Source organism: Salmo trutta, chromosome 5 (genome assembly GCF_901001165.1).
Source record: "Salmo trutta chromosome 5, fSalTru1.1, whole genome shotgun sequence".
NCBI lineage: Eukaryota > Metazoa > Chordata > Actinopteri > Salmoniformes > Salmonidae > Salmo > Salmo trutta.
In genome coordinates, this window is record NC_042961.1 from 41,610,353 (window position 1) to 41,627,686 (window position 17,334).

The 17,334-nt window shown below is 42.7% G+C and overlaps 1 protein-coding gene across 1 annotated transcript; it reads left to right on the top strand.

Annotated features, from left to right (window-relative positions):
• The first annotated feature begins 3,629 nt into the window (after window positions 1-3,629).
• Window positions 3,630-15,339, top strand: LOC115194170 (nuclear factor 7, brain). Its single transcript, XM_029753629.1, has 9 exons — window positions 3,630-3,692; window positions 4,049-4,096; window positions 9,473-9,624; window positions 9,866-9,964; window positions 10,628-10,756; window positions 11,456-11,596; window positions 11,877-12,005; window positions 13,652-13,757; window positions 14,027-15,339. The coding sequence occupies exons 2-9, from the start codon at window positions 4,057-4,059 to the stop codon at window positions 14,557-14,559; spliced, it is 1,329 nt and encodes a 442-aa protein (XP_029609489.1). The 5' UTR covers window positions 3,630-3,692; window positions 4,049-4,056; the 3' UTR covers window positions 14,560-15,339.
• The last annotated feature ends 1,995 nt before the right edge of the window (window positions 15,340-17,334 follow it).

A 17,334-nucleotide genomic window follows, 5' to 3' on the forward strand; every position in this document is an offset into this window, starting at 1 on the left:
ATCCACGACCCATTTTCAATGCCTTGGCTGAGGGAGGTTCTCACCCAAGATTTGACGGTACATGGCCCCATCCATCGTCCCTTTGATGCGGTGAAGTTGTCCTGTCCCCTTAGCAGAAAAACACCCCCAAAGCATAATGTTTCCACCTCCATGTTTGACGGTGGGGATGGTGTTCTTGGGGTCATAGGCAGCATTCCTCCTCCTCCTCCAAACACGGCGAGTTGAGTTGATGTCAAAGAGCTCCATTTTGGTCTCATCTGACCACAACACTTGTCACCAGTTGTCCTCTGAGTCATTCAGATGTTCATTGGCAAACTTCAGACGGGCATGTATATGTATTCTTGAGCAGGGGGACCTTGCGGGCGCTGCAGGATTTCAGTCCTTCACGGCGTAGTGTGTTACCAATTGTTTTCTTGGTGACTATGGTCCCAGCTGCCTTGAGATCATTGACAAGATCCTCCCGTGTAGTTCTGGGCTGATTCCTCACCGTTCTCAAATACTTTTTTCCCCCACTGTACTTTGTTGCGAAAAGTGCAAATCAACCCTTGAACAACAGCAAAGGACCTTGTGAAGATGCTGGAGGAAACAGGTACAAAAGTATCTATATCCACAGTAAAATGAGTCCTAAATCGACATAACCTGAAAGGCTGCTCAGCAAGGAAGACCACCATAACAAAGCCAGACTACGGTTTGTAACTGCACATGGGGACGAGGATCGTACTTTTTGGAGAAATGTCCTCTGGTCTGATGAAACAAAATGGAACTGTTTGGCCATAATGACCATCGTAATGTTTGGAGGAAAAAGGGGAGGCTTACAAGCCGAAGAACACCATCCCAACCGTGAAGCACGGGGGTGGCAGCATCATGTTGTGGGGGTGCTTTGCTGCAGGAGGGACTGGTGTACTTCACAAAATAGATGGGGAGGAAAATTAAGTGGGTATATTGAAGCAACATCTCAAGACATCCGTCACGAAGTTAAAGCTTGGTCGCAAATGGGTCTTACAAATGGACAATGACCCCAAGCATACTTCCAAAGTTGCGGCAAAATGGCTTAAGGACAACAATAACTCAGTTACACCAGCTCTGTCAGGAGGAATGGTCCAAAATTCACCCAACTTATTGTGGGAAGCTTGTGGAAGGCTACCCGGAACGTTTGACCCAAGTTAAGCAGTTTAAAGGCAATGCTACCAAATACTAATTGAGTGTATGTAAACTTCTGACCCACTGGGAATGTGATGAAAGAAATAAAAGCTGAAATAAATCATTATCTAAACTATTATTCTGACATTTCACATTCTTAAAGTAAAGTGGTGATCCTGACTGACCTAAGCCAGGGAAATTTTACTATGATTAAATGTCAGGAATTGTGAAAAACTTAATTTAAAATGTATTTGGTTAAGGTGTATGTAAACGTTTTGGTGTTTTAGATGGGCATTCCTAAAATTACATTTCAGGCGACAGTGTAGGCTATACCTCAGTAAGCACGGACCGACGCCTACGCCTTTTGGGGGTAGATCAGCTTTAATATTGCAGATAGATTGTGGCTTCCATCAATGTAATTGTCTGCATAATTTCCAATCCCCCATATATATTTTTTTTATATTTTCCTTTATTATTTTCCCCTAACCCTATCACGCCTCCCCAAATTGGTGTACACTAATGGGCAACAACACTTAGGCTTCTACTTCCAGCTTCTACATTCTATATACATTTCATGGACACAGTGTATTTTACAATAGTTATCATTTGTTTGTTTTTAGTCCCATCCTTCAGCTCCCCTCAACCCCACCCATCTATCTCTGAACACCATCCAGTTTTGATTTCTATTTGCCATATATTTTCAACTTTGCTGTTCACAAAAGTTCTGAACCTATGTACATTTTACGGACACAGTATATTTTACATTAGTTATCTTCTTGTTTTAAGTGCCACCCTTCAGCTCCACTCAACCCCTCCCATCTTTCTCTGAACACCATCCAGTTTTGATTTCTACTTGCCATGTATTTTTCAATTGTGCTGTTTCACAAAAGTTTGAACCTTTCTATTCGTTTCTACAGATTGTCAATTAAAGATAAATGTTTTTCTAAAAGTATTATTATATTATTGATCGATTGTCTATGACTTTTGAAATCACCCAGCAGTGCTATTTGCAGAGTTAGATCCAGGTAAATGTTGCACATCTTCAGCAATTCCTGAACCTGCGACCAAAAACAAGCTACACATGGACCATACTAAAACAAACAATAAAAGGATTCTGTAAATCTGTCTGGACTTGATTTCCACCTACACCGGCGGCAGAATGGCCAGGACCGGCCCTGCATGCGGCCCAATTCTAATGTTTTTCCACTAATTGGTCTTTTGACCAATCACATCAGATCTTTGTACATCAGATATTTTTCAGACAGGTGAAAGTAAGCAGGTATGGTCTGATACAAACAAGTCCCGGCAAAATAAATAGTGGGGGTACGCCCAGTACCTTAAAACGTGAGCCTATCACAATTAACACAACATGCCAAGAGAACTATAGGCTATTACAGCATTATTTAACATTACCGCATGTCAGCCACATGAAAAATGAGCAAATTGACTTGAAACCGGATGGTGGTATATGCTCAAAATTGCGTAGTGGTTCGACGAGAACACTTACATTTTGCCAAGGCGGAGATTAGTTGCCGAGACCGAGACAACAGTGGACGTATCAATTTAGTCTACAAGTGTAGGCCTAATGTCAATTACAGAATGTCATTACGATACACGTAGGTGTTTTGTAACAGATGTCTCTTTCCATTCATCAAATTGCAAGTGCACAGTGCACTGATGTGGTTTGGATGCTGGAATTATTTTGTGAGAGGATGAATGTGCGCAGGTAGCCTACAGGAGCAGCTTTTTGAAGTGAATGTTTGACAATCAGATGTTAACATCGTGACTGGCTGTGTTTATGCCACATTAAAAGGTAACGCATGATTAAAGTGATATGACAAATCTTTACTAGGCCTAGGCTACTAGGCACACAGAGATCAATAATGATGAACTGAATATGGATTGTGTAGGCCCATGTAATTCTATGATTAAACCACAGGAGGTTGGTGTCACCTTAATTGGGGAGGGTGGGCTCGTGGTAAAGGATGGAGCGGAATCAGTGGAATGGTATCAAATACATCAAACACATGATTTACATGTGTTTGATGCCATTCCTTTTGCTCCGTTCCAACCATTATTAGGAGGTGTCCTCCCCTCAGCAACCTCCACTGGACAACTTGGCTATAAAAAAAAAATGTGTGCTTGAGCTTGGGTGTCCCGTAAGGTAAGACATCTACTTTCACTCCTGTTTTCAGAGCTGATCTGATTGGTCAAAAGACCAATTAGTGGAAAAAATATCAGAATTGGTCTGCCTGTGTAAACGGAGCCAAAGATGGTAATTCTGTGTCACTTTATGTAATCAACGTGTGACCCCTTATCGCTAGACTAGAATCTCACGCGCTCTCCTCATGGTAAAGCCAATATGGATTTCTGGGAAGGTAGACTGATTATACTTCCAGAAAGATCCCCCCCCCTCGCTTTGCCAAGCACCATAAAAGGTCCAAAGATCAAACCACCTCAGCATGTAACAAAAACAGTAGCTGAGCAGGGTTTGCCGTCCAGTCTTACCACCACCACCAAGACCGCGCACCAGCCCGACCTACACCCATAGGGTAGAATTTTGATTTTTTATCTCAAATGTTTTATTCTTTATCATTTCGTCTAACGTAATGATACAGCCATTGCTGTAGTTTTCATTATGATGTAGATTATATTTCTCTATTGAAGTAATTTTCATAGCTTCAACAACGGCATCTGACATTGGTCTTAGATCTGCGTTTAGATTTTGTGTAGATATTTCATACCATTGTACTGAATATTCAAAGCTTGCTAGTGGACTTTCAGTTTTTAATTAGGTTGTGCCATTTTGTAAAATTCAACATGTGGATACATAGTAATATCCTCAGTGGCCTCATTGCGTCTATTGTCAAATGGAATATTTTGTAAGGAATCTAACTTGTCCATACAGGACCAAGGATGGAATCTTTCAAGATGAAGAGCATTCTGAAGGTGTCTAGTAAGTATTTTTCCCTATTAACAGTATTATATGTATATATTATAATATATGTTATACATTGTCTTATACATATATACAAAGCCTTTGGAAAGTATTCAGACCCCTTGACTTTTTCCACATTTTGTTAGGTTACACCTTATTCTAAAATTGATTAAATCATGTTTTCCCCCTCTTCAATCTGCACACAATATCCCATAATGACGAAGCAAAAACAGGTTTAGACTTTTTGCTAATTATATATCACGTTTACACAAGTATTCAGACCCTTTACTCAATACTTTGTCGAAGCACCTTTTGCAGAGATTACAGCCTTGAGTCTTCTTGGGTATAACGCTACAAGCTTGGCACACCTGTATTTGGGGAGTTTCTCCCATTCTTCTCTGCAGATCCTCTCAAGCTCCATCAGGTTGGAGATTTGCTGCACAGCTATTTTCAGGTCTCTCCAGACATGTTCGATCAGGTTTAAGTCCAGGCTCTGGCTGGGCCACTCCTGCACTGTCTTGGCTGTGTGCTTAGGGTCGTTGTCTTGTTGGAAGGTGAACGTTTGCCCCAGTCTGAGGTTGTGAGTGCTCTGGAAGTTTTCATCAAGGATCTCTCTGTACTTTGCTTTGTTCATCTTTGCCTCGATCCTGACTAGTCGCCCAGTCCTTGCTGCTGAAAAACATCCCCACAACATGATGTTCCCACCACCATGCTTCACTGTAGGGATGGTGCCAGGTTTCGTAAAGATGTGACGCTTAGCATTCAGGCCAAATAGTTTATCTTGGTTTCATCAGATCAGAGAATCTTGTTTGTCATGGTCTGAGAGTCTTTAGGAGCCTTTTGGCAAACTCCAAGTGCACTGTCATGTGCCTTTTACTGAGGAGTGGCTTCCGTCTGGCAATTCTACCATAAAGGCCTGATTGGTGGAGTGCTTCAGAGATGGCTGTCCTTCTGGAAGGTTCTCCTATCTCCTCAGAGGACCAGCGGGTACTTGGTCACCTCCCTGACCAAGGCCCTTCTCCCCCGATTGCTCAGTTTGGCTGGGCGGCCAGCTCTAGGAAGAGTCTTGGTGGTTACAAACTTCTTTCATTTAAGAATGATGCAGACCCTTGTGTTCTTGGGGACTGTGAATGCTGCATAAATATTTTGGTACCCTTCCCCAGATCTGTACCTCGACACAATCCTGTCTCGGAGTTCAATGGACAGTTCCTTCGACCTCATGGCTAAGTTTTTGATCTGACATGCACTGTCAACTGTGGGACCTTTTATAGACAGGTGTGTGCCTTTCCAAATCATGTCCAATCAAGTGAATTTACCATGAGTGGACTCCAAGTTGTAGATACATCTCAAGGATGATCAATGGAAACAGGATGCACCTAAGCTCAATTTCGGGTCTTATAGCAAAGGGTAAAAAAAAATTGTTGTTGACTTTTTAAATGTATTCAATTTTAGATTAAGGTTGTAACGTAACAAAATGTGGAAAAAGTCAAGGGGTCTGAATACTTTCCTGAAGGCACTGAATATATGTGATCACATACAATTGTAAGCAAGGTTTGAAATAATTATGTTTTAGTCAAATATTATATCTGTTTTGGCTTCTTGTGGTCAGTTTGCAATCTACAAATTATTTGTAATTATGTTCCAGCCCCCTGACCTTCCACAAAAAAAAATCAGCCCGTAGCTGAATCTATACTGAACAAAAATAGAAACGCAACATGCAACAGTTTCAAAGATTTTACTGAGTTACAGTTCATATAAGGAAATTGGTCAATTAAAAGAAATACATTAAGCCAAAATCTTTGGATTTCACATGACTGGGAATACAGATATGCATCTGTTGGTCCCAGATACCTTAAAAAAAGGTAGGGGCATGGATCAGAAAACCAGTCAGTATCTGGTGTGACCACCATTTGCCTCATGCATCACAACACATCTTCACATAAGAGGCGACATCGGGATGCTGGCCTTCTAGGCAGATTTGCAAAGAAAAAGCAATATCTCTGACTGGCCAATAAAAATAAAAGATTAAGATGGGCAAAATCAAACAGACGCTGGACAGGGGAACTCTGGGAACTCCCGGAGTCGCCTCTTCATTGTTGACGTTGAGACTGGTGTTTTGCGGGTACTATTTAATGAAGCTGCCAGTTGAGGACTTGTGAGGCGTCTGTTTCTCAAACTAGACACTCTAATATACTTGTCCTCTTGCTCAGTTGTGCACCGTGGCCCCCCACTCCTCTTTCTATTCTGGTTAGAGCCAGTTTGCGTTGTTCTGTGAAGGGAGTAGTACACAGCGTTGTACGAGATCTTCAGTTTTTTGGCAATCTCTCGCATGGAATAGCCTTCATTTCTCAGAACAAGAATAGACTGACGAGTTTCAGAAGAAAGTTATTTGTTTCTGGCCATTTTGAGCCTGTAATCGAATACACAAATGCTGATGCTCCAGATACTCAACTATTCTAAAGAAGGCCAGTTTTATTGCTTCTTTAAATCAGGACAACAGTTTTCAGCTAGCTGTGCTAACATAATTGCAAAAGGGTTTTCTAATGGTCAATTAGCCTTTTAAAATGATAAACTTGGATTAGCTAACACAACGTGCCATTGGAACACAGGAGTGATGGTTGCTGATAATAGGCTTCTGTACATAGGCTTCTGTACGCCTATGTAGATATTCCATAAAATAAATCTGCCGTTTCCAGCTACAATAGTCATTTACAACATTAACAATGTCTACACTTTATTTCTGATCAATTTGATGTTATTTTAATGGACCAAAAATTGCTTTTCTTTCAAAAACAAGGACATTTCTAAGTGACCCCAAACTTTTGAATGGTAGTGTATGTAACCTTTGTTTAGAACTACAGTATTTTGAATCGCATGCCATTATATTAAATGTGACTACATGGATAATTATCTATTGTTCTAATATGGATAATTAATGGATTCCAAAATGGTATTCAATCTTTATCTAATCAGATAGATCACAATCGTCCAAAAGTTAGGCAATCATCAAATAAAAGCATCGATCAATGGATTTTAGAACATTATCTACTACCATCTATCTACCTTATCCGTTCATAGGACTTAGCCGCTTCGTAATAATTAACAATGCACAATAGAGCGAATAGTTACTATTTTATTATTGTTTGTCTTTTGAAAGTCCAATGCAGACGTTTTTTTAATCTCAATATCAAATCATTTCTGGTAACAATTACTGTGATTGTTTTCCATTAAAATGCAAAAAATATATATATAAATAGCTTCTTCCCACTGGGTACACACAAGTTGGATCAACGTTTTTTTCCACGTCATTTCACAGAATTACGTTGAACCAACATGTAATAGACATTGAATGGACTTCTGTGTCCAGTGGGTTAACAAAGAGCAATTTCTCAAACAAAAATGTTGACAGGACTGTTTGGAAGTGGTCTGTGGGAAGGGGAAAACTGAAAACTAGCTGTTAAAACTAGCTCTCTTTCTTATTGGTCTATTAACTAATTTACGGCCTGGTGATGTCACCAGCAGGCCAAAACTCCATCCCACCACAACAGGCTGAAATTTCAGGCGGTCTTTTCAAACAGCTCTTACACTAAAAGGACATTATCACAATCTTCCCAATTTCACAGTATTATTCCAACTTCATAGTGTGGAAATATATACTGCTCAAAAAAATAAAGGGAACACTTAAACAACACAATGTAACTCCAAGTCAATCACACTTCTGTGAAATCAAACTGTCCACTTAGGAAGCAACACTGATTGACAATAAATTTCACATGCTGTTGTGTAAATGGAATAGACAACAGGTGGAAATTATAGGCAATTAGCAAGACACCCCCAATAAAGGAGTGGTTCTGCAGGTGGGGACCACAGACCACTTCTCAGTTCCTATGATTCCTGGCTGATGTTTTGGTCACTTTTGAATGCTGGCGGTGCTTTCACTCTATTGGTAGCATGAGACGGAGTCTACAACCCACACAAGTGGCTCAGGTAGTGCAGCTCATCCAGGATGGCACATCAATGCGAGCTGTGGCAAGAAGGTTTGCTGTGTCTGTCAGCGTAGTGTCCAGAGCATGGAGGCGCTACCAGGAGACAGGCCAGTACATCAGGAGACATGGAGGAGGCCGTAGGAGGGCAACAACCCAGCAGCAGGACCGCTACCTCCGCCTTTGTGCATGGAGGAGCAGGAGAATCACTGCCAGAGCCCTGCAAAATGACCTCCAGCAGGCCACAAATGTGCATGTGTCTGCTCAAACGGTCAGAAACAGACTCCATGAGGGTGGTATGAGGGCCCGACGTCCACAGGTGGGGGTTGTGCTTACAGCCCAACACCGTGCAGGACGTTTGGCATTTGCCAGAGAACACCAAGATTGAAAAATTCGCCACTGGCACCCTGTGCTCTTCACAGACGAAAGCAGGTTCACACTGAGCACATGTGACAGACGTGACAGAGTTTGGAGACGCCGTGGAGAACGTTCTGCTGCCTGCAACATCCTCCAGCATGACCGGTTTGGCGGTGGGTCAGTCATGGTGTGGGGTGGCATTTCTTTGGGGGGCCGCACAGCCCTCCATGTGCTCGCCAGAGGTAGCCTGACTGCCATTAGGTACCGAGATGAGATCCTCAGACCCCTTGTGAGACCATATGCTGGTGCGGTTGGCCCTGGGTTCCTCCTAATGCAAGACAATGCTAGTCCTCATGTGGCTGGAGTGTGTCAGCAGTTCCTGCAAGAGGAAGGCATTGATGCTGTGGACTGGCCCGCCCGTTCCCCAGACCTGAATCCAATTGAGCACATCTGGGACATCATGTCTCGCTCCATCCACCAACGCCACGTTGCACCACAGACTGTCCAGGAGTTGGCGGATGCTTTAGTCCAGGTCTGGGAGGAGATCCCTCAGGAGACCATCCGCCACCTCATCAGGAGCATGCCCAGGCGTTGTAGGGAGGTCATACAGGCACGTGGAGGCCACACACACTACTGAGCCTCATTTTGACTTGTTTTAAGGACATTACATCAAAGTTGGATCAGCCTGTAGTGTGGTTTTCCACTTTAATTTTGAGTGTGACTCCAAATCCAGACCTCCATGGGTTGATAAATTGGATTTCCATCGATTATTTTTGTGTGATTTCGTTGTCAGCACATTCAACTATGTAAAGAAAAAAGTATTTAATAAGATTATTTCATTCATTCAGATCTAGGATGTGTTATTTTAGTGTTCCCTTTATTTTTTTGAGCAGTGTATATAAAACACAGGAAATCACATTTTTGACTGCACTGGGCCTTTAAGCAATAACTCATTTGATTTAATTAAATCTGAAGTTAAAGTTAAATGTATTCGCTTAGTTAAATCTGACTCCTCTTCCACTCTAATCTAATTTGATCACTATTCCACCTCCAGAGCTTAACTCCCAGCTGAAGTTGGAGAGCTCTACCCAGAGTCAATCCATTGGGGCGGTGCGCTGGAACCTTCCTGAAGAGGACCTCCAGGCCCACAGCTCTGCCCCTACCAGCCCCCGCAAGAGCAGTACCCCCTCCACACGTCGCTCATCGGTAGGCGACACACATGCACGCACACCTCCATCCACTCACAGCATCACATCAGCATCCAGTCCATCCCAAACTCTTCCTGTTAAATTGTCTACTCTTTTACCTGTATATGTTCCTTTGTACTGTTTTTCTACCTTTACCTGCCTACCTGTTCATACTGTATGTGTGTGTGTGTGTGTGTGTGTGTGTGTGTGTGTGTGTGTGTGTGTGTGTGTGTGTGTGTGTGTGTGTGTGTCTCTTGTAGCAACACCCTCATCAGAATGGCATGAAGAACCTGCGCAGTCTGCAGGAATGTGTCCGCTTCATCAACCACTGGAAGGAGCAGGTGGCCCAAGTCTGCAAGGTACAGTAGGACCCTGAAAGGGAGAGAGAGAGGGGGGAGATATATATCTATAGAAAGAACAAGGGAGGAGGGAACAAAAGCAGTTACTGAGAAAGTTCAGAGGTACAAATGTATTTCCAAAGTTAGTATGATAGTATTAGTGAGTGTTATTTTGTCCCTTATTTGTATTAATGCAAAATGTGCGGTGAAGGAAAAATAGTAGGCCCGGCTTAGAGGGGCTGGTGTCAGTCACTAGGAAACTTTGAGGGGGGGGGGGGGGGGTCGGCGTGGGCCTCCCAGATAGCATATGATATGAAAATGCGTTGAAATGCAAGGGGGGCCAGGTGGGGTTGGAGATAGGGTGGGGAGTGCTGACCTGGCTTCTGGCCTCCCAGGCAGTAACAGGGTTACGTAAACAAAAAACACTCTCAACCATCCCATTTTGAATTTATTTGATCTAGTAATTTATTTGATGCCTAGTTGTTTTCGCCTTTTTGCAGTTTTTTTTGTGTGTGAATCAAACCTATATTACACACAAAATCCCAAGCTGTACTTTGTCAATGGAGACCACAGAATTTCTACAACATTGCTTTGACATTAAGATGATTGAGATGAGATAGCTATGCACACTATTGAGAATGTACAGTATGGTATTGACCTGGTTGCTGTGTTGTCTTGTTGCAGAGTGGCAGTGATGCGGGGAAGGGAACCAGTAAAGGAGAGACCCCTGTGGAACTGAAAACAGAATGCAGTCTGGAAGAGAGCAGGAAACTCATTGTGCTGTGGGCCAATGAGCTCAACAGTGTCGACAAGGTCGAGAAAAAAACGAATACTGACTTTTTTTTGTGTACTCTATTAAATGTTCGCTTGAAGTATCATAACTATCAATTAATCAAATGTATTTATAAAGCCCTTTTTACATCAGCGGATGTCACAAAGTGCTATACGGAAACCCAGCCTAATACCCCAGAGAGCAAGCAATGCAGATGGGATAAACTCCCTAGAAAGGCAGGAACCTAGGAAGAAACCTAGAGAGGAACCAGGCTCTGAGGGCTGGCCAGTCCTCTTCTGGCTGTGCCGGGGGGGATAGTACATGGCCATTAAGGTCAGATTGTTCTTCAAGATGTTCAAACGTTCATAGCTGATGAGCAGGGTCATTCAGAGGTCGAGACAGCAGAGAGAGAGAGTCAAAAACAGTAGGCCCGGGACAAGGTAGCATGTCCGGTGAACAGGTCAGGGTTCCATAGTCGCAGGCAGAAAGAACAGTTGAAATTGGAGTAGCAGCACGACCAGGTGGACTGGGGACAGCCAGGAGTCATCAGGCCAGGTAGTCCTGAGGCATGGTCCTAGTGCTCAGATCCTCCGGAAGGGGATGGAGAGAGAGAATAAGAGGGAGCATGCTTCAATTCACACAGGACACCATAACTAGCTATTTTAAGTCAATTGATTCATAAGTAAATTATGTTGAATTTGACTGAAAACCTTCAACTGTATTTCTCTGTGCCTCCTCAGCTGGCGAAGGCTAGGCCCTGGGTGCAGGAGAGATGTGAGGAGGAGGAGGAAGAAGAAAACAAGGATGGTGAGAAAGACCCCGATGAGGAAGTGCAGCAGAGGATCATGGAGTGGGCCAAGGAGCTGCAGAGAGCCTCAGAGGTGAGAGGTCAGGGGTGACGGGTCAAAGTCAAGGGTACAAATGTATATGAGAAACAAAGGGACACTACCGAGGATGGAAATGGGGGAAAAACTGTGTTCCAAACTGATAGCAATTTGTATAACCTAGCTTTCAAATAGCCTGGGTTAACTGCTATCTGCAGATTTGCTACCAAATAGATACCATTTAGCATAAGGGCTAAAAAGTTGAAAAAATGTGATAGGAGACTGATAGAGATGACTTGGTATTAACGTCTGTCTGGCTATGTGTCTGTCTACACAGAGTTGTGGGGTGCAGAGCAATGAGCTAGGCAATGTTCTGCGTCTGCTGGGTCTGAGGAAGAAGAGACTGATCAACCTCCTGCCCTTACTGGAGTTCATTACTTGGTCACTGCTCAAAGAGGACTGCAAGGTGAGACGACACACACACACACACACACACACAAAACAAAAAAACACACAAAAACACACAAGCAAACACAAAAACATACACACCTCCCAAAGAAATGAAGGAAAAAAGCTGTAGAAGCGGTCAGATTAGTAGTTTATTAGAGCTCTTCTCATAAAACATAACTCAGAATGTTATGTACAACTTCTTCTTTTCTGAAGTCGTACACTTGCCTGAATCAATTGTAATTAGCAATATTCCCTCTTAAATGTAGATTGAGAATCAGCTATACAGTTATGTAGTCTACATAATCAAATATGCATACAGTGCCTTTAGACTCGAGGCACACCTGATTTGGGGAGTTTCTCCCATTGTTCTCTGCAGATCCTCTCAAGCTTTGTCAGGTCACCACACAGCTATTTGCAGGTCTCTCCAGAGATGTTCGATCGGGTTCAAGTCCAGGCTCAGGCTGGGCCACTCAAGGACATTCAGAAACTTGTCCCGAAGCCACTCCTGCATTGTCTTAGCTGTGTGCTTAGGGTTGTTGTCCTGTTGGAAGGTGAATCTTCGCCCCAGTCTGAGGTCCTGAGCGCTCTGGAGCAGGTTTTCATCAAGGATCTCTCTGTACTTTGCTCCGTTCATCTTTCCCTCGATCCTGATTAGTCTTCAAGTCCCTGCAAGCTGAAAAACATCCCCACAACATGATGCTGCCACCACCATGTTTCACCATAGAGATGTTGCCCGGTTTCCTCCAGAAGTGACGCTTGGCATTCAGGCCAAAGAGTGCAATCTTGGTTTCATCAGACCAAAGAATCTTGTTTCTCATGTCCTTTTGGTGCCTTTTGGCAAACTCCAATCGGGCTGTCGTGCATTTTACTGAAGAGTGGTTTCCGTCTGGCCACTCTACCATAAAATGCCTGATTGGTGGAGTGCTGCAGAGATGGTTGTCCTTCTGGAAGGTTCTCCCATCTCTACAGAGGAACTCTGGAGCTCTGTCAGAGTGACCACCGGGTTCTTGGTCACCTCCCTGACCAAGGCCCTTCTCCCCTGATTGCTCAGTTTGGCCGGGCGGCCAGCTCTAGGAAGAGTCTTGGTGGTTTCAAACTTCTTCCATTTAAGAATGATGGAGGCCACTGTGTTCTTGGGGAAATTCAATGTTGCAGAAATGTTTTTGTACACATCCCCAGATCTGTGCCTCGACACAATCCTGTCTCAGAGCTCTACGGACAATTCCTTCGACCTCATGGCTTGGCTTTTGCTTAGACATGCACTGTCAAGTGTGTGCCTTTCCAAATCATGTCCAATCAATTAAATTTACCACAGGTAAAGTTGTAGAAACGTCTGAAGGATGATCAATGGAAACAGGATGCACTTCGAGCTCAATTTCAAGTCTCATAGCAAAGGGTCCGAATACTTTTTTAATTAGCAAAAAAACTGTTTTCGCTTTGTCATTATGGGTTATTGTGTGTAGATTAACGAGGCAAAACATGTATTTAATCAATTTAAGAATACGGCTGTAACGTAACAAAATGTGGGAAAAGGGAAGGGATCTGAATACTTTCCGAATGCGCTGTATACCATTTGAGCTCACAGTAATATGATGGAAATGAAACTATTAAAGACAATTCTTTACCTACATTCATACACTTTGTCTGTGTTCCTATTTTCAGGGTGGCATTTCTCAGCTGTGGCTGTCAGCAAAGCAGCGCACCTGGAAGGCAGGCACTCCAAGATACATCCCTAACTCAGTGTGGAACTGGATGATCAGTGCATCAGGTATCTATCCGTTTATTTGGACACATGCTTTAATATGAACTATTAATAAAAAATAAAAAAGAATCACAGAAAATTAGAATGAATAAAAGTATACATTTAAAGCATTTTCATACATTTTGCCCAAACCTTAAACTACAACAAAATATTGGTACTACTAGGATAGAAAAGACGAAGAGTGGAAAATGGATGACAGAATATTATTTAAAATGGTGAAAGTAAAACATGTGTAGCACATTTTCAAAAAGTTGTCAATTCTCTCCTCCCTGTAGCCGATGTGACCTTTGACCCCATGACCAACCACCTGTGGCTCCAGCTCTCAGATGACCACCGCAAGGTCCAGGAGGGCATGTCTGAGTCCAATCTGCCATTCAGTCCCCAGCGCTTCGACGCCTGGCCTGGCGTGCTGGGCTGGGAGGGATACGCCTCCGGACGGCACTACTGGGAAGTAGACATAGCCAACAACGGCTACTGGCGGGTCGGCCTGACCACGGCGAGTGCCAAACGCCATGGCCGCTTCCCCATGAGCCCCCAGACGGGCTACTGGACCCTGTGGCGCAGCATGCACCAGTTCTACGCCTGTACCAAGCCTGAGACGCCCCTGCCCCTGGGTCTTGTGGCCCGCCGGATGGGGATCTATCTAGATTACGAGGAAGGACAGATCTCCTTCTACAACGCAGAGACCAAGACACACATCTATACATTCACAGGCACGTTCAAGGAGAAGCTATACCCGGTGTTTGCCCCGCTGGACGGACGCGCACTCATCACCATCATCTCGCCACACAAGGTCTCTACACTTTGAAGACATCATGGGTCTTTGGTTCAGAGATTCTCCCCAACATAAGCTGACTACAGACCTGGTTTTCCTTTGCCTTTCAATCACTGGCTTATTTGGACTTGGAAAACCAGGTGTGTGGAGTGGACTCTGGTTAATCAATAAGATTCATTGATCAATGAAGTACCAAGAATAAGAGAAAACCATTGGAGAAGAGTTTGAGAAATTGACACTTTGACCCGCAAAGACTTGGGTTGAGCTTGGGTTTGCCCTGTTTTGACAACTGTTGGCCTAGACACTTCTGTATGGATCTTAAGAGCTGTATGGGAAGAAGCAAATAGGCAACATCATACCCTAAAATAAAACAAATGAATTTGACAAGCTAGATTTAAACAGTACATGTCTGAAAAGCCCCCCCGTTTTAATACGTAAAAAAATGTATCAAAATACTGTATATAAATTGCATTATAATACTGAAACAGCTTGCTAAATGGAAGATGGGAAATGTATACTGAGGAAATCTAACTACAATATATCTATATATTGCAGTGTATCTATTTACCTATATACAGTATCTATACCTTATGTCTTTATATATTTATGCACTTTCATAATATGTATACAGTGCCTACAGAAAGTATTTACACCCCTTGACTTTTTCCACATTTTGTTGTGTTATAGCCTGAATTTGAAATTGATTCAATTTCAATTTGTCACTGGCCTACACTCAATACAACACAATGACAAAATGGAATTATGCTTTTAGAAATGTTTACAAATTAATAAAAAATGAAAAGCTTGAGTCAATATGTATTCAACTCCTTTGTTATGGCAAGCCTAAATAAGTTCAGGAGTAAGAATTTGCTTAACAACTCACATAATAAGTTGCATGGACTAATAATGTTTTTTGAATGACTACCTCATCTCTCTACCCCACACATACAATTATCTGTCAGGTCCCTCAGTCGAGCAGTGAATTTCAAACATATTTACCCACAAAGACGAGGGAGGTTTTCCAATGCCTAGCAAAGAAGGGAACCTATTGGTAGATGGGTAAAAAACAAGCAGACATTGAATATCCCTTTGAGCACGGTGAAGTTATTAATTCAACTTTGGATGGTGTATCAATACACCCAGTCACTACAAAGATACAGGTGTCCTTCCTACCTCAGTTGCCGGAGAGGAAGGAAACCGCTCAGGGATTTCACCATGAGGCCAATGATTACTTTAAAACAGTTACAGAGTTGAATTGCTGTGATAGGTGAAAACTGAGGATGGATCAACAACATTGTAGTTTCTTCATAATAGTAACTTAATTGACAGAGTAAAAAGAAGGAAGTCTGTACAGAATAAAAATATTCCAAAACATGCATTCTCTTTGCAACAAGGCACTAAAGCAATACTGCAAAGAATGTGGCAAAGCAATTAACTTTTGCACTGAATACAAAGTGTTATGTTTGGGGCAAATCCAATACAGCACATAACTGAGTAGCACTCTCCATATTTTCAAGCATAGTTGTGGCTGCATCATAATATGGGTATGCAAGTAATCGTTAAGGACAAAAAGGATAAAAAAGAAACGGAATGGTGCTAAGCACAGGCAAAATCCTAGAGGAAAACCTGGTTCAGTCTAGCTTTCCACTAGACACAGGGAGATTAATTCACCTTTTAGCAGGACAATAACCTAAAACAAGGCCAAATCTTCACTGGAGTTGCTTACCAAGAAGACTGTGAATGAGTGGTCGAGTTACCGTTTTGACTTAAATCTATTGGAAAATGATCCAATTATCAGCATTTAACTGCTTGTAAGAGGGAAATGTATTTAATTGAATTACATTGACATCATAACCTCATGATTAAGAATTATTCTTCCTAAATAAGAAGCACACATTTCTTGACAGTTCTGCATTTTACAAAAATAACACTCAGTTTATAATTGTCTAGGGAGCATATGAAGGTCACATGACATTTCTATGCATATCACTCTGCATATGTGAACTCTAAGTGAGAGTGCTGCATAGCGCAAGTGTGGTTGTTAGAATACTGTACATAAACAGCTCTATCATGTTGTAGATGTGCTCCGACACCTACAATATCACTGTACAACCCCACCCATAGCAATGATGGTGTGATCACCCATCCCTCCAGGCTCATGTGAAATAACAAACATTGAAAACAACACCGTGGATACCAATCAACAAATGCTGAACAGGAGGAACGTTAAACATAAGACGTGACAAATGATTGAAAGAGATGATAACATATACAGGAGAGGTCAAAAACATAATACTGTTATGCATACGGTAATACAACCCTACAATATCTACAAGGGACATAAGTACAGTATGTTTATTTTCATTCACTGTGAAGTCCTTGGTAGTGGTTTATGATCTTGAATGGGTTTCACACAAGTGGACAGATACTGGGGTTATTTGTTACCTGGCATCCAGGCCAACGCCTCTCTCACACACACCCAGGGTCCATATGTCTCACAGTCCACAGCAAATAGACTCACACCCCCCCCTCAGGTCTGCACAGACCCTACGCTCCGAGTCCAACAACCCTGTTGGCTCATCTTATTCTTTCCCACTCTCCTCTCCTCAGATTGAGTTATCACAAAAAGACATACCTCAATCTACGTTACATCGTTTGCTCTCTCACACAAACACTCTCTTTTTGTATCCCTAGCCTCTCCTCATTATACCATCTTAGTGTGCTCCTCTATGGCAGGCAGGCTGGCGTTGCACTGCTGACGTAACTCAGAGCTCTCCCTCCACTTCCTGTTCGCCTCCAGGCCCACAG